This window comes from Poecilia reticulata, chromosome 11, assembly GCF_904066995.2.
Source record: "Poecilia reticulata chromosome 11, P_reticulata-male-v2, whole genome shotgun sequence".
In the NCBI taxonomy this organism is placed as follows: domain Eukaryota; kingdom Metazoa; phylum Chordata; class Actinopteri; order Cyprinodontiformes; family Poeciliidae; genus Poecilia; species Poecilia reticulata.
The window spans coordinates 17,525,119-17,547,926 of record NC_088840.1 but is presented as its reverse complement, the minus strand read 5'-3'; the positions used below and the strand labels follow the sequence as shown (position 1 = coordinate 17,547,926).

The 22,808-nt window shown below is 37.8% G+C and overlaps 1 protein-coding gene across 2 annotated transcripts in view; it reads left to right on the top strand.

The window, feature by feature from the left end:
- Positions 1-450: 450 nt before the first annotated feature.
- The window catches only part of kmt2ba (lysine (K)-specific methyltransferase 2Ba), a 41,028-nt gene continuing 18,670 nt past the window's right edge, over positions 451-22,808 (top strand). Inside the window, exons 1-12 of one of the 2 annotated variants that reach the window (XM_008422200.3) lie at positions 451-849; positions 4,541-5,954; positions 6,748-6,911; positions 7,234-7,326; positions 8,043-8,199; positions 11,703-11,976; positions 15,905-15,966; positions 16,058-16,267; positions 17,107-17,186; positions 20,079-20,816; positions 21,540-21,653; positions 22,347-22,493. In XM_008422200.3, the coding sequence (XP_008420422.1) occupies positions 544-849; positions 4,541-5,954; positions 6,748-6,911; positions 7,234-7,326; positions 8,043-8,199; positions 11,703-11,976; positions 15,905-15,966; positions 16,058-16,267; positions 17,107-17,186; positions 20,079-20,816; positions 21,540-21,653; positions 22,347-22,493 (3,759 nt within the window). In that variant the 5' untranslated portion in view covers positions 451-543. The remainder of the gene's footprint in view (positions 850-4,540; positions 5,955-6,747; positions 6,912-7,233; positions 7,327-8,042; positions 8,200-11,702; positions 11,977-15,904; positions 15,967-16,057; positions 16,268-17,106; positions 17,187-20,078; positions 20,817-21,539; positions 21,654-22,346; positions 22,494-22,808) is intronic. The other variant, XM_008422201.3, reaches the window with a different exon arrangement.

Here is a 22,808-nt window from a genome sequence, read left to right as displayed (position 1 = left end):
CTGTAGTATCTTAAAAAATTATATGAAAACATGCAGGTTTTTATATTGTTTATTTTTTACAGTATTTTATACTTTTATAAAAACCCATAGGGACAAGTGTTGCAAATTAGCTCACTATAATACAGTTTGTCAATATGATTGTGTGTCTGTCTCTATCAGATAAACTTGATAAATAAATAAATAAATAAATAGACAAATAAATTCATGACCTGCATTTAAAAAAACATAAAGCTCAAACATGTTAGCATTTTTAGTAGAAGTCCAAGTTTTAAGCCTTTATTTAAGCAAATGCTATTACTATTATTTTAAATTCGTCACACAAGTAAAAACAAAAATCAAAAACAAAAACAACAAAACACCAAAAATCAGCTCATTTTAAAAGCGAAGTCGCTCACGTCGTCAAACGTCGAGCAGCTCCGGCGACGTTCGTCTACCCATGATGCACCTATCTCGCGCCTTTGCATCGAGGAGACCCATCTTGCCTCGCGCACCGCTGCAGTGATCCTCTGCCCGCGCGCTGTCTCCGTTGTTGTAGTAAATATAATGGCGGCCTCGGGAGGCGGATTATCGTCTCCTTCCACTACCGCTGGGCTGAGTTCTCAGGCACCGCCGGCCCGGGCTCGCTTCCCAGGTCGTCCGTTAACGGGTCGCAGCAGGCTGCGCTCGGAGAAACGGACCAGACGCGGAAGATTGGGCTCGGACTACGGAGAGCTGGTCGCAGCCGGGCCGAGGCCCGTCAACACCGGCCTTGCGTTCGGCGAGGATCCGTCCCTGCTGCGGCTGCTGGGGGTGGCTGAGAAGCACGGTCGGCGGAGGGATGTGGGCTTCGACTCCAGCAATAGCGAGGAGGTGAGTCGGCTTGATGGAAAACCGTGCGATTTAAATTCAGAATAAGCACTCCCTGCGATGTTAAAACACAAATTTGTTAGTTTGTTATATAAAGCACAGTTTAGCTTATGTGCAGCTAGCTAGCTACAAACATAACACATAGCATTGTAGCACGAAGCTGTTTGCCTGCAGGGAATGTTTCATATGGGATTACCAGCGATTGTTTTTGTGTGATTATTCTGCATGTATTAATCTGCTGTGCGGAACTGGTATAGGAAGTAGCATCTGAGGTATAAATATCCGTCCAGCCGAGTGTTTGCATTAAAAACAGATAAGGCGGAAACTTTGGCGGTATGAGCACAGCAGTAAAGGCTTTTTGTTGGTGGCAACCATTCTTTGGCATCCTGTGAATATTGGTTTTTCCACGCGGGTTTGCTAAGAGCTGCTCTCCGGTGATTTTGGTCGTTGTTTAAACGTTTTGTTACTTTCCACGTTGGTTTTTGTGTCAGCTGACTGCTCGTTTTTTTTTTTACGTCAGCTGAACGTCGGCAGCAGCGGAAGGAAAGCAAAGGTTTAATTAACCTTATATAGAGTCTGTGAAGCCAGTCCTACAACACGTTAAGATCATTTCAGAGTAAATTGAAGGATGTTTGCAGTTGGTTAATGATCAGACAAAGGCTGGGAAGGGTCTCATGTTAATCCTTTTCTGGCATCAAATTGCCTGCAAAGAAAAGTTGATGTTTTCTCAAGAGAATCGTGTTTTGAGTTGCTGTAATAACTTACAATTTGTGTCAAAATAATATGTCTTGAAGATGCTACTTTAATGCATTCTGGTAAAAATGCTAACAAGTTTTTTTTCTTTATCTAATTCAAAATTATTTACACCATTCTCTGTAACCTATAGACACTCTTGTGTAATTGCTGTTCTACGCATTTTTGACCATTTGTCTTTGTATTGGACTACAAATCTTTGAGGCTAGGAGACCTCCTTGCCATCACCCTAATTATTAGCTCCCTCTACAGATTTTTTTTGTACTGGATTCAAGCCAGGACTCTGGTTGGGCCTCTGTAAAACATTAATGTTCCAGTCAGAAAAAACATGTTAACTAAATAGAAAGATTACCTTAAATGTATAGCTGCCCAATTGTATATTTACCATAACTTTTAACTTTTTTGTTATTGTTGTTGCTTTTAAGGAGTCTAGTGTTGGGTATATTTTTGTTGATTGTCTCTAAATGAACAAATACTGACATATCAGACCTTTTCTCTTTATCTATTGAATAAATCACATCTAGGAACTCCCTCATGTTAATTGTTTCAATTGATCAAGCATCAGTATTATCTACAATTCACTTTCTTAGTCTAAATTATTTTAAGGTTGGCAACAAATACTTCCATTCATACAAAAGACAAAGAAGCAAAGAGAGAAAAAAACAAAGAAAGGGGCAAAAACAAATAATGAAAGAAAGAAGCAGAAAAGCAAAGCAATGAAATAATTTTATATCTTCATTTTATGTTGATTTCAAAATGACCACCTTTATCAAATAACCTGCAGCATATTTTATTTTATTTGTTTTAGTAATCTGAGGGGGAAAAATAATCAGAAGGTCAGACCTTTAATGAAACTGGAAAATGTATCGAACAGAAAAAACTTTGTCAGTTTTTTAAAAAATACAAAAGAGAAGGTGAGATGACTTCCATCTGCATGGACACATGAATCCTGCAGTCAGGTTGGATGCAGTAAATTAATGTCTTTCCTGTCCGACATCAGAAAGACTTTACTGATGCAATCTCTTTGGAGTTGACTGAAATAGTCACATGGCTCTCGCTGGTAATGATGCTCATGTGCAGCTCTCCACATCTCCTGATACTGTGCCGTGTTCTTTGTTGCTGGATAATTCAAGAGTTTTTTTTTTTTTTACTTCTGATCACTCTGAAAATTGTTTACATTTGAGATGAATGTAAGTATTATGAGCAGCTGAAAAAAGTAATTAAGGATTAATTAAGGGGTCTTTTTATTAACTGCAACTGTCTGCAGATAAATATCCATCCTTACTAGAACTGCGATTGACGTTTTCATTGTGCATTGCTTCAGAAATAAATTGTGGAAATCTTGCAGGCTGAAATTTAAATGTTGCACAGGCAGAAAAAGTGTGAACCGTTTAGTGTACTGCTGAGTCACAAATGGGGAAAATAAAAAAAAATTCAGTTGCTGTGTCAAAACTACACTGATGCAACAGGGGAGTAACAGCAGAGAGCCTGGCTGCAGATGCTGAGATGCAGTTTCTGTTGGGCGAGTACCTGAAAATCAAATCATGAAGAGAACTGACTCATCTTCAGTGACATGCACATTTGTGGTTTATCGGGTAATTTCAGGGACAAACAACAGAGCCGTGCTCAGATTTTAGTGAAATCTGACCTGAGAACATTTTTACCTTCTGAAGCTGAACACCAACATAAATATATCACCACTGTGAAGTGCTGCTGGTAATTTAATGTTTGCTTTATTTTCCAATTGTTGTGATTTTTACCAGTAGCTTGGCAAATGCAGGATATTTTTGCATTATAATTTGGATTTAAAAATGATGTTTCCTTATATGTGTAGTGATATTAACACTTGTTATTTAGACACAGTGTTAAATTGAATAAAATAACAAGTTGTAAGTTTAAAAAGTTATATTTTTATATATATATAAGTCTGCTGCAAATTAACTGCCTATGAAACTGTACAATATTTATAATTCAACATATGAATAAACTACAAAGATGGTTGAGTCAATGTGAACAAAAGCATTTTCTCTGGTTTCCACAAGTTTATTAGAAAGAAAATTCATTAATATTACAAATTTATTTAAAAAAAAAAGATGAAAAATCTTTCTTATAAAGATAACAGAGTTCAATGCTATTTATTGTAAAGGATTATCTGTCTGTTCACATATAGCTTCAAAGTCTACAGTAAATGTATATTTTGCTGATGCTGGGGCAATCTTTGTTTGCATTTGGCAGTTGCCTTTTTCCCAAAGTGACTTACAAATGACGATACAACTCATTAATATCAAAGCCAACAATTAGCTACTTAGAAGAAAAACTACTCAGGTTGTTTCTGGGGTAACAGAGTAGAAAAATGATCCAGAAGCTGTTGTCTCTGACTCGGTTTGGATATGACTAGAGGATGTATTTTCTGTGTGTTTTCAGCTAATCAAATGCAGGAAAACCTGATAAGCAGCAGCTGCTGCTGCCACTGAGGCCTATCTATAAGAATATCTCTAAGAAGAGTAAAAACAGATATGATGTTAGAAAAAAATCCAGTTTCATTTGATCAAATTCTACAAATAGAGCTGAAGTGTTAAATTTGATTCATTGTGATTAATTGATTATTGAATTAACTGTCTATTAATTTAATAATTAATAGTTAACTGGAGTACAGACTCAAAAAGGCTGTATGCTGATATTATCTTGTTTAAAAATGACTTGTTTGCAAATTTTATTTATTTCTAATATTGTACACAAAAAGGATTAAATGAAAAACTTGCATTATGTGCAATTTTTTAAAATCTGACTAATCGTCAGAACAATCAATAAATTGTTAGTTGTAACCTAAGATGCCATTGTTGTCGTAAAACCACAGGTGGTTTACAGATTATCTGTCCTTATCTAAACATTTCCAAATACTTTATTCTACCAACTATAATGTTTTTTTTATATTTTCTAGGAGGAAGAGTTTACTGGTTTTGGAAGCTCAAGAGTTTGTCCACCAAAATCTAAAACCTCTTTGTCCAAGAGATCGGTGAGCCAAGCCAAGCCGCCTCAAGTTTCAGATCCGGTGCTGGAAGAAAAACCTCTTATTGGAAAAATTACTCCCAAGACCCCAAAACCAAGTCTGATTGGGAAAATTGTACCTAGAATTCCCAAGGAAGGGCCGGATGTGAAGGAGAGCCCAACTAGAGACAAACAATTGCCGAAAGTGGTTATCAAAGTGCACAACAAAGGCACAAAAGCCAAACATGTAGACAAGCAAACAGCAGCAGGAGAAGGAACATTGAAGCAAAGAGCAACCAGATCAGGAACTAATGCTAAACCTTATAAAACTGAGTCGAGTGTATCCGAACCAGTTGGAGATGAAGAACATTCTCACTGGACGGATCAGGCTGAAGGAGAAGTGTTGGCGGACTCAGATACGTCTCAGGCAAAAGGATCTGAAAACCTTAAAAGCGGTTTTCAAATGGGCCGGGGCGCCGCCATCTCCTTGACGTCTTTTCACAAACGTCAGAGGATGATGAGGATGGTTAAAGGTTTGGGTTCGTCTCCAGAGGCGGCAGCCCAGAGTGAAAAAGAGGCAGGAGTGTCGCTCCAGAGCAAAGCCGGAGAGACTTCAGTGAAGAGGGCCCACAGACGGCATCGAGGCAGATTTTTGTTCGGATATAGGCGCAAACAATCAACGGACGCTTCTGTTAAAAAGCGTCCGAAAATCAGTCGGGTTCGGACACGGCATGTGTTTTATACCTACGTGCCAGAGGCGCTTCCAGCTGTGGATGGTGCCGAACCGCAGGGTCAGAGTATGGAGCCACTGGAGGACGAGACAAAGGTATCACAAAGCTCTAACAACAGCTGTACGACTGTAACGAGTGGACGGTCTTCCCGCGTTATCAAAACCCCAAAGAGATTCCTTAACGAGGAAATCATCCCGTTTCCAAAGGGCTCACTGTCAACGTGGCTGAAAAGTCAGCAGAAGGATGACACAAAATCCACTCTGTCCCTCAACGAATCAGGCTACGACGGTAGCTCACAGTCGCTAGACAGCTACCCCAAGTCGGTGTTGGACAGCTCGTTGCTTGAATCAAGGATCTCATCCAAACCCAGTTCAGGCGCGAGTCACGTCGAGATCTACAAAAACTTGAAGAAGCTAACATTAAAACTGGCAGAGAAAAAGAAAAGCCAGTCTGATTTTCAGGAGGACCATGGAGACCAGGACGACGGTTTGACTTTCCCAAACAGGAAGAGACGGCGGTCCAAGATTATGATGGAGGAAATGGACTCTCCAGGAGTTGTGAGGAAAGTGTCTGTGGTGGTCAAGGCAGGCGTGGAAATTCCTGAGGAAACTCCAGCAGAAGACATGGAGAATAACAGTGAGTATCCCATCCGCTGTATTTCCTCCTCTAAAAGATGTTTAAAAGTGACTTACTATGCTTCCTTGAACAGGCTAGGATAGGTCTATGGGTTACACAAAACCATGTTCATTACATTTCTTTGCACAAAATCATTCTTAGTTAATGAGATTTTATTCTGCTCAGTTCTGCTGCCTATTTGAGCTCCTTTCAGATCAAGCTGCTTTAGGGCGTCTTGTCTCTTTAAATCCAAATAAGCTGCTTCTGGCCACGCCCCCCAACTCAACGTTTACACATAGAAATGGCTGCAAACACATACGCAATTATTCAACTGTTCACCTTGGAAAAGCATTAGCAGAGCTTCCTGCACAGCCAACAAGAAAACAGCAAGTGGTTTCTGAATAGTAAGTAAGCAACATAACTTTTCCAGCAGCCATTGTACAGCGCACGGCAGTAAAACCAGCTAACCAAATATGCTAGATTCACTAGGGTTGCTAAGTAATGGGTGGAATTTGTCTGGGTTGCTAAGGAACCAGCTGGGCTTCGCTGAGGTTGCTGGGCAAGGAGTAGTTTTTGAAACAGCTCGTTTTCCAGACACTAAAAAAAAAATTAACATTTTGCCAAATATGGCGGGGTTGTTTTTTTAGAAGCAGTAGAAACCCAAATGGAAGTACAAAAACAAGCAAAATGTTAATTTTGCATTATAGGTCCCCTTTAAAACAAAATGTTGTCTAAGGCTCCAGTCATAATAAAAGGATGCCTTTCCTGCTACGAAATTGTGAAAAATCTATTTTTTTTGTTCCGTCCCATAAAGAAGCAGCAGTGACAGAGGAGCCCAGTTGTGATGTGCTGGAAGTGGGCGGGCCGAGCCATCGGCTCGGTCTCAGCGGAGCTAATAAGCGGATGCTGCACCTGCTGAAGAAAGCCAAAGTCCAGCTCATCAAGATTGATCAGCAGAAGCAGCTCAAGCTGTCACAGGTAGCAACAAAAATCCTGGCTTTTGAAAATCAATGTAAAAAAAATAAAAATTTAAAGAGAAAACTGGCAAAACAGACAGAGTATTATATTAACCCAACATCTTTTGTTTTCTGTAAAACAGTTCAGTGTTAACACTGACATCTGACCCAACTGATAAACGAGAAGTGAAAATATTTGCTCATGCACTATCTGATTTGCCCTCTTTGTTTAGTTTGATTATATTGGGGGTAAATCACACAGCTTCTTTTTTTTTTAAGTTAAAAAAGTTTAATTTACTGTACCTGTTTCTAAAAGCATGTTTCCACTTTGTTTGGACTTTCAGTTGAGCTCAAGGGAATCACAAGTGCCAGTGAGTGGAAGGAGGAGGAGGAGAAGGAGGAGAGCTGGCCTTTCTCCTAAAGAGTATGGTCCACAGGTAATGTTTTAACACCAGATACACACTGTCACGTGGTATCAGTTGCAGTGACTCTCAGATATTCATACAGCTTGGATTTTCATTTGTCTCCACAACTTCAACATATTTTATTGGTATGTACTATAGACCAATGCAAAGTAGTGCACATAAGGATTTTTTTTTTTAACTATGTATGTATGTTCAGCCCCTTTTACCCTGATACATACACAAGCATGACTAGCTTTGTTGTGTCTGTAATTGGTGTGCAAATTTAGTGCGAGATAACTGGTCAAAGGTCAGTTCTCTGGGGATACCAGTCTCAAATTTCATTGATAAGTCTTAAAAGGTTTTAAATTTGACTGAAATGTGTTACGTTTCCTTCTGTTTTGTAGATATGCACTATTTTGTGTTGGTTTATCATATGAAAACTCAATACAACCACAAAATTTCAGGTGAACTTGATGTGACATCTTTAAATGCATCTAAGGAATATAAATACTTTTCAAAGAATCAGCAGTGTCACTTCCTGTATCTATTCATATTGTTGCTTATTTTTTAAGTCTCGATTCTGTCTCTCTGGGTTTGTTACAGTCGGTAAAGGACTATCGTAACTAGAAGTACATCTAGGATTTGCACATTTACAAATGTCAACATCACCGATTGCATAATCTGCGTTTTAATTCTGCTTGGATTTGTTGGCTTGTGTCCCAGCTTTTAACCTTTGAGTCTGTGTGCAGGAGCAGCCGCTCGGCGGTCCCAGGATCAAGCATGTGTGCCGGGCGGCCGCCGTGGCTTTGGGTCAGCCCCGTGCCTTGGTGCCGGATGACATTCCCAGACTCAGTGCTCTACCGCTTCACGAGAGGGAGGGCATCACCTTCTCCCCTGCTGCAGAAGGTACGGCTCATCCCCTCACTTTCTGCTTTTTACCACATACAACAAAGGCTGCAATTAATATTTTTTATGCATTGGGATTGGATTGCAAAATATAAAAGATGAAAAGTTGAAATGCCTTTAATGTTTGTATCAATATTCTTTATGTGTTCTGGTAAGAGGTTATTTCAGGCAAATTAAACTTAAGAATCTCAAGAGTTCTGCCTTTGTTTTTAGATGAAACGATAACATAAAGACGTTAATGTTTGTCTACACGTTTTGACTTTCTTTCTGGTTTGCAACCAATATTTTTAAAATTTAGTTTTAATTTTGAAAGTGTCTTCAAATGTTTGCTGTAGCAGTAGATTATTTTCAGTCTGAAATTGACCAGATTCTGGCTCTACTATTTTCTGGAGAAATTAAGTAGCAAATAATCTAAATATAGTTTGGTCATAATGTTCCTGTTGTTTGGTTCTCTGTTCATGTGGATGGGTCATTTAAAGGTATTCCAGTTGTTATTTTGGTGGTAATTTTGCAATTTAACAACTAAACTCACCCAAATTTATATTTTCGTACTGTTGAATAAGCAGGTGTTTTTCACATCTAATATAAAATCCGATCTCAGATTAGAATAAACAAACATTTTTAGTGACTTTATTAAATACATTTAAGAAACAGAAGCTTGAATTTAGCTGTTTTATTTTTATTTTGTTTGTACTGTTTAAAGAAAATCAATCATGTTCAATAATTTGTATTATTTTATGTGTTGATAATAGACTGTCAAATGTTTTAAAAGTACAGTTTTGTCCTTAGATGTCATGTTTAGTGCGACTGGTAAATAATCAGTGATGTTACAAACTTTTTAATTATCTGCAGATAAATCTGAGGTGGTTTAGGTGTTATGATGACATTTCTGACCTCCATCACCTGGTTTAGTTTGTATCTGAACCAAATTACCTGAGGTCCTATTTCATGGTCTCTAGTAACAAAAATAGACATTTAGATAAACATTTATTAGTAGATAATGTCTAAACGCAACAATTTTGCTATATATATTTCAGCATGGTTAGCAAGAATGTTGTTCTTTTGAATCGTTGATGTTTAATAGCTTTTGTTGGTTTGCATGGAGTGTTTAAAGTTTAAAATTAGATGAATGGACTCAAATGTCAAGTTAACTAAAGATCTGTGAAATATTGTATTACAACCTGCAGTTTCAAATCTCTGCAGCTTTGGAGAACATTTATTTCTCAAGTAGTCCACAACTATTGAAGTTTTGCCCATTTGATTTTGAGCTTCTTCAATAAAATTTGTGGTAAAAGAGAAAATGGAGGAAAAACAATGCTTCTGTTTGACGCAATTCAGCATTTTGGCTAACAAATGGTGGACCTAAACTCAACAAATATACTAGAAATATCCAAGTAAAGGAGTGTGTTGTATGTAGTTAAATGATCAGTGTGCACAACCACACACACAAGTATGGTTCAGGCATTTATGTTGCTTTTCAGTACCAAACATCTGTTACTGCTCTGAGAGTTTTTGTCTGTGGGTGTAGTTGATTAAAATGCTTTATGATTTTGCAGATTTATATTTTCTTGTGTATAGTGTAAAAGAAAAACCACACTTAGTATACTGTGTGAAAACACAGTATACTAAGTATACAGTATACTGTGTGTGAAAACACACAGTATACTAAGTGTAAAAACAACAACAACAAACTACTGAAATATTAAATACAACTTAAAATATGATCGAGATGAGCACAGTTTTGTTAGCGACTCTCCAAGCTAATTTGCAGAGGGGAAAAAAAAATATTTAAAAGTTCAATGTCTAAAAATATTTGCCAGCAAAAATATCTTTTGTCACACACAGATTAGCCACCGCTGTTGGAAAGCTTTACCCAACACTGGTCGAGTGAACTTCACTCATAATGAGGTGAGGAAGTGCTGCTTGACAAATGAACTCACTGAGGCGCTGTGCATTTTGGGACTCACTCCGATCCCAGGTACACATCATCAGAGACAAAAAACAAACAAACAAGAAGTCTCAGGAAAATAGTCATCAGACTTCAGACAAGACAGACAGACAAAGACGAGAACAAGCAATTTAATATTTTGTCGTCTTGGATGTAGAGCTGGGCAATGAGGCTTAAATATAATCTGATTTCTTTTATAAATAAGAGATTACAAATGACAGAAAATATGTTCAAAAAGTGGCTTTTATTTCACTCTGTTGTACAACAGAGTATTAACACCAGGCTACAAGAATGTTTAATTACGGAAATACACAGTAGCATAAAAAAAGAATGTCTTAAAATTATGAGAACTATTAGTTTTAGTGAGAGAAGGGATTAGTGATGAGCTCAGTTCGTATGGTTTTATCTTAAAGTAAATATATTTTTAGATGATCATCAAAGTGTAACTTCACAAGATGGTCGGCATTCTTCATTTGTTTTCTCATAAAATTACTACTCTATTCTCCTGTTATGACATTTTTCTTATAATACAATAAAAAAAATCTAGCCTGGCTTTAATACTCTGTCGTAAAGTCGACCTGATTGACTCAAAGTCCAAATAAATAGAAGCTGTAAAACACGTTTGACAAACAAAATGGCGGCCCCAGACGTTCCGACATCACTCTGAACTTTTTTTAATGTACGGAGTGCATTGGTGGGGGGGGGGGAGAATCCAGATTTTCCAAAAATGAAATCTTCAAAACCAATAAAAGTGAATTATCATCCAGTTCTACTTGCATGTTTTTATATAAAATAGAGAAACTAGAACATCTCTTTTATTAAGTTCTTGTTTGGTCACATAATCTGTTATCTGAATATGTTGCCATCTTTATTTTAGTCCAGCTTCTCGTATCTCATTTTAAAAAAAAAACAAAAAAAAAAAAAACAATTCAAATATTTGCAGTGGCTCAGCCTCCGAACCAGCATCAGGACAATTCTTTCTGTCTCTGTTTTGTCTGAAGTCTAATTTATTTATTTTGTTTCTCTTGTGACCCGATGCTTTTTTTTTTTTTTTTTTTTTCTGAGGCTACGTCTGATGATGTCTTGAGACCGGAGGTCTTAAAATGTACAACGTACACTGAACACATATGGAGGAAAGGGCAAAGAGTGATGCTTGCACACGGTTACTGTAGATGCATTACTAAAAACAACAAACCTCTGAATCACTTCTCATTTTTAATGTCCAAATAGTTACTGCTTATCAAAAAGGGGAACTAAGATGTTCTGATTAAATCTCAAATGTTTTGAAGGATTTTGTGGGTGACTTTACAATTCATCCAGCCACCCAGCTTCATTAAAGAGCTTTATGTCGTCAGGCAGCCAGTAGAAACATATCAGCAGGAAGCCTACTTATCGGACAAAAGGCTAATCAATGCATGTAATGAAGCTCCAGTCATCGCCTCCTGCAGGCTGCGTGAAAAGCTCTGCCATCCCCTAAACATCCAAACACACATTTAAAGCCGACTCGACTCCGTATCAACTCTTTACCCCATCCTCCTCTGTGTCTCACCTGCAGATGTGGCTGATGATGATGACGATGATGATGACATCTCTGATCAGGGCAGGGCACAGTGGGCTGTCTCTCAGGAAAGCATCCAGCGCAGGAGGAGGAAAAAGGGGCACAAGTTCATAAGGAGGAGGTTTCTGAGTCAGTATTTACCCGGAGGAGTCCGCTCCAGGCGCTGCGGCGTCTGCACAGGCTGCCTCATTGAGGACGACTGCGGCGATTGCATCAATTGCCTGGATAAGCCCAAGTTCGGCGGGCCCAACACCAAGAAGCAGTGCTGCATGTAAGTCGCGTTTAAGTCGTCTTGCCACTCTGGTTCATGTTCACCGCATGATTGGAAGTGACCTACTAACAAGGAAACGGCATTTTCATCTGATTTGCGTTTAAAATGTGAAATTTTATTTAAATTTTCTGCATAATTATTTATTATCTAAGCGGGTGTTTAAGTTATTTAACCTGCATTCATAATCCTGATATGAAATGACCATTGCTTTTTTTTCAACAGTTTTGTTATGTTTCAATCGCAAACGTCAACACAAAGTAGTTTGTAATTTTGAAGTGGAAGAAAAATTATACATTTTCTATATATATATATTTTTTTTTATCATATTACTTTTATTAGCTTTTTCCACATTTGTTTACATTTAGAGCGTCTACAGGTCTGGAAAACGATCAGAAATCACTTGAAATGATCAGTTTCTCTGATTTTACTCTTTATATGTTTGAGTAAAATGAACATTGTTCTTTTATTCTATGAACTACTGACAACATGTTTCTGAAATCACAAGCAAAAATTTAGCATTTATTTGCAGAAAAAGAGAAATGGTCAAAATAAGAAGTAAGATGCAGAGCTTTCAGCCCTCAAATAATGCAAAGAAAACAAGTTTATATTCATTTAGAGTTAACAATTGTAATGTTTTAACTCCGGAAGAGCTCAGAGATCAATATTTGGAATAACTGTGAGGTTTTAATGGGTTTCAGAGCAGTGGGCTCTTTTTCTAGAGCTGTATATTGTAACTTTCAACATATAAAATAAAACTTTTGATTGGGAGTTATTCCTCTTATAGTCAAATCTTCGTGTTCTTTCTCTATTTTTCATCACGGCTTTCGATTTTCTTTTTCATTTGCAAAATATGTCAGACTGATGTGATAAATATCAATTTTCAAATCCTGCCACAAATTCTCATTTTCTTTTAGATTTGTACTTTGAGCCATTCTACCTCATTAATCTAAATCAGATTTGCACAATAACAACAAAACGTTTACAGTTGACCTGAGTACTTGAGTCAGCCTTTAAAACAACTCCCTATTTTAAAGTTCAAACTGCAAATATTCCTTAATATGTGCCGATATGAGCAGTGAAAACTAGAGATGTGCCGATCAGGTTTTTTCTTGCCGATTCCGATCACGCATGAGGGCCGATCACCGATACCGATCATATAATTATAATTTTTTTTTATCAAAAGCACTACCGATTACATTATGTGGAAAAAGGAACCATGAATTCACCTTAATTTAGACAAAAACTTGTTTTTAATAACTTTTTCCAAGAAAAAAACTAAACAGGCATTGTGCAAATTGTACTGCTATCGGTAATACTATCTTTAACAGACTGATAACATGAAGGCTCTGAAGAGGCTAAATAATGCAAAGAGTCAAAATAAAACCTCTCAACATTGCCAAAAAAATTAAAGTATAAAACTTAACATTCAAAGGCAAATACAGGTTCCATTACAATAAACAATCCAGAGTTACTGAATGAAAACTTCCTGGTAGCATGGCGGCTAGCTGATTACTGCTAGTTGTGAGTGCCTGTTTCTGACTGAGAGGAGTAATTATGCAGAGCAGGGAGGAGATCAATGTTTTTTTTTTTTTTTTTTTAGAGATTATCTGTCTCATGTTAGGACAGCGAAAGTTTTAATACGCATGTAAAAAAAATTTTTTTAGGTTAGTTGCTGCAGCTGTAAGCAGAGGTTCGGTGTGAGAGTCACTACCAGGTGGAGCAGAAGCGGCGCTCCGTCTGTCAAATATTACTACCTGTAGCGTGTAGCAGCGGTTCAACAGCGAGAGCAGAACCAGCGTCTTACATCGCAGCTCGAAGACTTAAATAATTTTGCGGGTTATTTGTTTAGCTTTCTGACCGTCATGCTAATCCGGGTGAGTGTTTGTAGCTGTGCGCTGCTTTATCTGCTATCTGATCCTCCATATGTCTTTTTACTGCAGTGAGCCTCGATGTAGCCAAACTCCGTCAAGTATAGCATTGTTTTTATGCCATATTAGATTCGTCGTGTTGATGCATTTTGACGTGCTTCACCCCACGTGCTTCAATGTTCCGCCGCAACACGCAAACTTCCCCATTCACTCAGTGTGTTATAGTTCCACATCGCTTAGGATTTGTTGCTGCGCGTTTGCGCAGTGTGAAGGAAAGAGGAGACCAGCTGCACAGGCAGGCTGCGAAATGAGAAGCAGGTGATCGGTTTGTGTGATCGGCAGCAAGAGACCGTGATCGGCAATCACCGATCATACACTTTTTCACGGAAATCGGTCGATTATGATTGGTGGCCGATCGATCGGCACACCTCTAGTGAAAACCATCTTTGCGTTGCTGCAGAAACAAACATAAACAAACTTTCTTAATCACCAATTATTGCCGACATTTTTAAAACTTTTTGTTTCTTTTTTTATTTATTTTCTCAATAATGAACTAAAGAAATGACAATTTTATTAAAATCAACAAAGTAGTCAGACATATTTAGAAATGAATCAGTAAATCATAATGGATACAAAATATAAATAAAAAGTAATACTCGTGTCCACAGTTTAAAAATTTTTAGGCTTAATTGTTTTCCTATTTGGGCTACAAGATTTTTCAGTAAAACCAGATAAATAATTGTGGCTTTTTTTATACAAATTATGATGGATATTAAAATAGATTCTTGTTTCTTTATCTATAAAAAACAAAAAAACCTTTAAAGACGAAGGTAGAGGTTCTGCCCAAAATCCTTCAGCAGGCTGCACCTTGGACACCTTTCAGTGTCTTTATTTACTTAAAGTACCTTGAACACAAATGTATGGCACACTTTTCAGACTTTTATTTGCTAAAACTTTAAAAACGAGCTTCCACCACCATTCTTTGTGTTGCTTTATTACATAACCGTATTTTCCGCACTATAAGGCGCACCTAAAAACCTTCAATTTCCTCAAAAGCCAACAGTGAGCCTTATAACCCGGTGTGCCTTATATATGGACCAATATTGAGCCACAACAGGTCTAGCAACTATGGTAAGCAGCCGCCGACTTCATTTTCCCCCGTAGAAGAAGAAGTGCGCGGTGCATGCTGGGATAGTTGTCAGAACGTTGGTTTGTTAATAAAGTTTGATAATACATTTAAAGCCAGGGAGGGAGGGGGCGGGGGAAGAGAGACGGAGACTGTGGCGGCAGCGTGTCGATTGGTCTGTGTTACCCAGAAAGCAGTTGGGCACAATATCGCAACACCAACACTGTGAGTGAAACAATGACTGGGGCAGCCTACTATATAAAGCACTTCTTTACTAATGTGGATGTGAAATAATAGAGTACGGAACAAACAACCCAAGCTGTAGCGTCTATTCTATGCGCCTTGTATATGAAAAAAGTTTTAAAATGGGCCATTCATTGAAGGTATGCCTTATAATCCGGTGCGCCGTATAGTGCGGAAAATACGGGTAAATCTCAAAGAAATGAACTGAAGTTTGTGTTTGCAACAGAACAAAATGTAAAAAAAAAAGGAAAAGTGGTTTGAAATCTGCAAGGATTGCATAAAGGACTTTATCAACAGAAGCTGCCTTTGCATGGAATAATTTACCAGAGAGTCTTCAAAAAGAGGAAAGATGCTTTTGTGGCTCACAACTCAGACTCCTATTGCAACAATACATTTTGTGTGTTGATGTTTTTACAGTTTAGTTTTGCTCAAGTCAGTTATTTTCTTTCCAACTTGGTTCGAGGTGATTTCTGCTATACGTAGGTCTGTAATGGTTAATTTGTAGCTAAAATTTTGTTTAAAATGTTTTACATAAAACATGAAAATACTCTTTATTCCTTTCCAGTAACACATTTTAAACAATCCTGTTAAAAAAGGCAAGTTTGCTCTTACAGTTCAACACATTTACAGATGTCTACAGAGGAATTTTACTTTCAGCCTTTTAATTTTGTTTTCCCCGTTTCTTACACAGATACAGGAAGTGCGACCGAATCGTGAAAGCAAAGATTCACCGCACGCTAAAACCACTAAAACGTAAGTTTCTTAATAAGATTGGAGCGGAGTTCTAATAATTTAATCTTTTAAATTATTGAATTTAAATGAATCGTGATGCTCCTTTTCTCAGTCCGGTCGAGGTTGTATTCAGGCTCAGCGTCCGGCAGTGATGGGAACGGCGGCGAAGAATCAACGGCACTCGGAATCAGGAAGCAGTCGCTGCGTAAAATCAAGCCGCGGTCCTACAGCAGGTTGCTGAAGTCCGAATCCGAGGAAGAGGAGGAAGAAATGGAGAAGGACAAGGCGGGCAATCTGAACGCAGCTGCTTCGTCACTCCAAGGTAACAAACAACGTAAACCTCTTGAAAACTAAAACTGCTGACTGTAAATGGTCACAGTTTGTAAAAGCTTTCACCACATGTCAACATTTAAGATCAGATTTAAAGGGAGTCGTTGTAGCATTTTGAGTGACATCATGTCCCGAAATAGCTTTACATAATAAAAAAAATTATATATTAAACAATTGCAAAACATTATATTTTGTCCAATGCCGTCTTCAAAATCATGAAGCAAATAATAATCAAATATATTGATCAATGTTCCAGTTATTATTAATCAGAAGTAACTTAAGCAGGTGGGTTTGTAGCCTTGGTTTGAAGGAACTCAGTGGTTTGGCGTCTTTGCAGTTTTCTGGACGTTTGTAGTGCATAGAAGCTGAATGCGGCTGGTTCTATTGTTGGTGGTGTTCTGCTCAAAGGCAATTAAAAAATGGGATTAAAATTGACCAGATTGTGTAGTTTATGCTGATTTTTATCTGTATCAAATGTATTTTTTTGTTAAACCAAAAGAATAATCTTCATCTCTTCTGCATCTTTTGTGCCATCAACTCCCATTGATGATTTTATTTTCAAACACACTTCAATTACACTTTTATTTCTGATTTCTGTTTTGTTTTCTTAGTTAAACTTCAGAAAATTAAATTTCTTTTGTATAACATTCATTGGAAATGAGAAAACAATTTCCGCCAGTCTTTAAAACATATTTTTTCTATTTGAGAAACCAAGAATGAGCTCAAAATAAGGGAACCTCGTCCCTTCCACCCTCATATAGAACTTTATTCTGATTTTAGTTTTCTCCTAATCATGCATCTCTGCTGTATTTTTCTTTATTTGTGCTCTAGATGGTGTTTTGCAGCAGGACGACCAGTTGACTGACTCCAGGAATCGTCGGGGATTCCCCAGAAGACAGAGATCGTACAAGGTAAAGACAACACCACCGTCCTTCTTGACGTCTACGTCCTCCCTAATTAAGACTGGGCCAAATTGTATTTGTTGGAAAATGCTTTCCTTTTTTAACATCTTAGGCTCTTCTTGCACGGTGAAATTAGATTTTCACCCAAATAGCAAATACTGTTTACTATTAAGATAAGAGCAATGATTTCCAAATAATACATTGCCCAGGACTTTGTTACTCAGTTTTTCTTCTTTTTTTATATTCACAATCTATTTTGAATTAACTGTATCTTAAAATTAAGTGTTACTCATTTTCTATTTAAAGTAAGTATTTTGCATGTAAACTATTGATTTCCAAATAAGTTTTTATTGAGACTTTATCAGTTCAAATCCATATAACTTGATAAAAAGATGTATTTACTAACATGATTTTTGTCTGTTAATCTTACCTCTTTGAATTCTTGAATTTGTCTCTCTTTTATTGGAAAAAGGCACTTTTAGCAGTTTTATTTATTTTTAATCGACCTTAAAACAAATTCATAAGGTTTCTTTGTTTTAAAGTAACTGTTTCTTCTTTTAGTGTTTTTTTAAGTTGGTAAATACTGGAGAATGTCATTTATATTTAAAAGGTGGCCTGATAGTATCTATACCTAACCAACAATTGCAGGGTTTCCCCCCAGAAAACTTCCAGAGCCCAGTGGTTGGGCGCTAGGTCATTCATCCAATGGCCCATTGTGTTTTATTAGTTAAAAAAATATTTAAAATTCACAAGAAATTTGAAAATATCACTCGATAGTTACGCGTTATTAAAAGATTGGAAAATTAAAACCTGGACACCAACCATAAAGTCTTAAAAATGCAGTTATTTTAAAAAGACTAATAAACAAGCAGTGTTTAGCCTGGTGGGGGCACAAGTAAAGCCTAGTGGCCCGCCAGGCTTATGATACATTGGAGGAAACTTGGAAGTTGAATTAAAGTTTGCTTAGTTACTTAAAGGGAGGGTATTTTGGGTTTTTTTATTGCACAAAGTTACTTTGTTACCTTGAGGTGATATGAAAATGATGTATATTAATCAAAAACAACTTAAAAGAAATTTGACTTTGCATCATAGCTGTTTTTGTTGAAATGGGCCTCTGTCTCTTTAAGAACCCCCCCTTCAGCATTTCATCACAACAATTCTTCTGCCATCCGTTGGTGTCGTTTACAACTGTTCGCATCATGAGCCGAGATTCAAAGTTCCACTGGGTTTTCGCTAATTGCTGCTGCCGCTAGTCTGGAGGAGCCGGGTGGGAAAGGTGTGGTGGAGGGTTTATCTGTGGGGCGGGAACTCGGTTGGGAACTTCAACTCCAAGGAGCTTTGTGAGAGAAAACACAAGAAACTCACGTTTTTTCCCCTTCAGGTTTGTTTTTGATGAGGGAATAACATCATAACATGATATAAAACTAAAAAAAGTCGATTTTGCTTAATACTCCCTCTTTAAACACGCTGCTATTTTTGGCTGAAACTTTTTTGCTTTCACTTACCCCCTGTTTTAAGAATCCCCAAAACTAATCAAACAGTTATGGGATGTTTGGCATGTTTGCTGTTATCTTTATTTGGTTCTTCCTGATTATGACACTTTATTTATTTTTTTCTTAAAATCTATATTGCTTGATTCTCCTTCACTGCTTTTATGTTCCTAGCCACAAAAAAAAACTAAAGTAAAAACTTCCCATACATTTCAATCAAAAGATTTATCTCCTTTATCTAATTAAACGGATTATGATGTCTCTGTAAACAAAATCGCCCTTCAAAAAATATTAATCATCAGAGTGAAAATTATCAAACTTATTTTAATTCATCACATGATTAATTCAAATTGATTAATTGCTAATTATGACAGGATTGACAAACTATGAACTGAAGCCGTTTACTGAATCCTGTTTTTGCATTAGCATGTTTACTTTCTTTTGATACAACTTGTTGACAGTTTGACTCAAACAATTTCATCTTGTGTCTCACTTTGAACTTCATGTCATAATTTTTTACAGACTAGTGTTTCAGCTGCTCTCTTCTAAATACAACGCACAACACAGCAGCCAATGCAGTCTCTGTTTTATTAATATAATTCTAAACTGAAAAATCTGTTACTGTGATTGTAAAGAAAAAAAAAACAGATATGTTAGGACAGTAAAATAATGCTCAAGGGCTTTATTATTAGTCTTTAAAGCATTAGAATATAATAGAAACATCCTTTATTGTCCTGCAAAGAGGAAATGCAGCAACAGTTGTAAATGTTCACACAAAATGTTCTTAAAATGTTAAAAACAACATGATTAACAGTAACAACAATAACAATAATAATAATATGCTGTACAAGACTGTGCAGTTTCAGAAGTCATGTTTTCAAAAATGCACATAATTTGCATGTGTTCAATGTTACAAAAGACATACTATTTACAATGCAAGAGTGCAGAAAACCAGATGTGCAGTAACAGCAGAAATGCTATTAGAAATTAGTAAAAACAGAGCAGGTGATTGTGCAAAAGCCAGCATGTGTGTAAACACTTATTGAGTTTGTTGAGAGCAGTGACGTTATAATATTATTACACTGGAAAGCAGGATATGATTTGAAGAAATGCAGCCTAGTGTGCTGGCGATGTGGCGTAAAATAAAACACCAACTGCATGTATTAGGAGTCGAGTATGATCAGGATCTCCTTAAAAATAGCAGCTTTTTTCCAGATATATGTGTATTGTTGCTGACTGCCTTTTCTTAACTATTCTTTGCCTTTTATTCCTCTTTGCTAACACTTTATGCTCCACCCTGTTCCCCTTTCTTCTGTCGCTGCCGCTGGTCGTCGCCGCTGCATGCTACTATTAATAGTGTAACTATGGAACCCGTCTTGCTGGTTGGCTTAGGCAGTCCCCTCCTCCACAGGCACAGGAGAACGCAGAAGAGACGCAGCGCAGAGAAACTTTCCCTGAATCCGGACGTGCCGGGATCCCAGTGCCGACGCTGCAGAAGCAGCTGCAGATACACTTGTACCGTCTGCCTGCGTACATCCTGAAGACTGGCTCCCAGTCTTTGCCGTGGCAGATGCCTCGGTTTGTGGAGCCTTTAACGCAGCCTCCGGTTTCACTACCACCGCGTAACGGCGCAAACTCTCCTCCAGGGTCGCTGCAAACTGAAATGCACCCTGCGTCTGTGTTGCCATCACCTCCCATTGCAGACTCTCCACAGAAATCTCCACCGTTATGTTTGCCTGCACCTCCTCCAACTCGACAACACCAAACAGCTGTGGCAGAGGTTTTGCCTCAGGCGTGTTCTCAGGGATTTGAGTCGGAAGCGAAGCATCCAGGCGCTCTAATGGACGTTTTCTCGGCTAAAGCAGATAAAACTTTCCCAAATCCTACCTGGACTTCTAGTCCAGGCAGAAAGTTACAGAAGCAACAGGAGCAGGAAGACGCGCATCGGGTGCAGCACGAAGAGGACAAGGCGGCGTCTTCTGTAAAAGCGACCGAGCTGCAAAGCTGTCCAACAACTGATCCACAATATGTGCTTCGTTCCCAGAATCCTCCTGAATGTGCATCAGTGAACACGCAGACAGGGTTAACTAACGGCTTTCCCCAAAAGGGCGTGTTGCAGCACAAGCACAAGATCCGTGTAGACTTTAAGGTGAGTCGTTGCTCTCCAGACAACGTGCATTCACATTTTTAAATCCTTTTTATTTTGGCTAAATTAGGTCAAGTGCTTTTCCTAATTCTAATGATTAAATTACAGTTAGATGATTTGCAGCTATTACATGAGCAGGAGGTAAATGAAAGAAGAAAAACTGCCTTGTAAAGGTAAAAATCTTAAAAATGGTGTTCCCCTTTACTCTGTTACCCTTTTAAAAATGTCAGTGAATTACATTCAGAGGTCTTACTAATAAAGCCCAGCTTTTTATACATCTAGCTGCTTTGTGAAAGCCTCAGAAGTTAACAAAAACCATTAGTGATCATAGCAGATTGTTCAGATAAATTTATGGAGAATTTTTGTGTTTTCACACCAGGTAGTCCAGTATACTCAGTTGGGCACCAAAATGAAATCTTCAAAAATCAACATTTTGATTAAATAATGAAATCGATTTATCGCCCAGCCTGACTTGCTTTGTGCAGTTTCATCTCATTGAGGTTGATGGCTGCGATGTGAAACGGTTCAGGAAGTGAAAACACTTTTTGCAAGGCAATGTTTCTTCTTTCTCCAGATGCTGTGACATTAACACACATGGAGCGCAATGCTAACTTTTGTTACTGCAGCACGTCAGTGAACAGATGGCTCATATTAAAAAACAAGCAACATTTTAAAAATTTGACTCATCTTTGTGATGCTTGTGCCTTCGGCCCTGCGTCCATCCAGGAGGACTGTGCTGTCCAGAATGTGTGGCTCATGGGCGGCCTCAGTGTTCTCACCTCCGTCCCAACCACTCCTCAGCCGGTCTGCCTGCTTTGCGCCAGCAAAGGGAAACATGAGGTACTTCAGCCGCTAATAAACTTTATTTACTAAAGTTTATTAAATGGGTGTCAAACTCATTTTTGTTTTGGGACAATTCAAGATCATGAATGTTCTTAAAGCGACAGTCGTTCCAGAATGTATTGATAAAACCCATTAACAAGCTATTAATAGCTGTCTCTGCATTATTAATATAAGTACTTCTTTCATTTTTTTCTCATCAACTAGTCACTCCAGATCGAGTTTTTTTTTGTTTTTGTAATTTAAATCACTAATTTTGTGAAGCTAATTTAGAAATATTTCAAGAAATATTGCAATATTTACGTTTATGTATGACGTTATTGTGACTGTTAATCGATCTAATAACTTAATATTAGCCTGAGGCAGTGGTGTCGTAAAATATAAAACGTTAGTGATCTGCTACACCTAAATTCTTCAACAATTTTTGTGAAAAATTTGCAGCAAACTTATTTATGCGTTAGTGGGAAAAATCTGGAATCTGTTGCTTTTTTGCAAATTTCCACAATCACAGAAAGCTAGAGGGACTGATTGATGTAATTTAGCATCTGGAGTTTTGAGGGCCACACAAAAAGATACGGCGTGCCAGATTTGGCCCCCGGGCCTTGAGTTTGACACACATGCGCTAAAGCGTTAAAAATCAAAGAAGAATCTTTATAAGAATTTGGTTTAACCTTAATGTCTTCCATCTGGCAGATGATCTTCTGCCAGATCTGCTGTGAGCCTTTCCATGATTTCTGCCTGACGCCTGAGGAGCGCCCCAAGGAGGAGGCCAAGGAGAACTGGTGCTGCAGGCGCTGCAAGTTCTGCCACGTGTGCGGACGCAGAAGCAAGAGGTTGAAGGTAGGCGCCGTCACTTTAAGAATTGGAATGACATGGATCGTACAGGTGCTTGAAATCCTTGAAAATGCTTGGATTTCAGTCAGATGTTCACAAGGTTTGGAAACTGCTTTACTTCTGTATAACGTCCTTGAAGGTTTTTGATATCCATGCACAGTTTGGTGAAATCTAATGTTTGATTAAATGCCTACATTTGGAAAATGTTACCAGATATTTTCATACATCTAATAAAAATAAAGAAAAAGTTGATACTGAAGTTAGATCAGACTAAATTTTCTGCTTTTTAGGTCACTGAGAAACACCAAAATTATTTATATT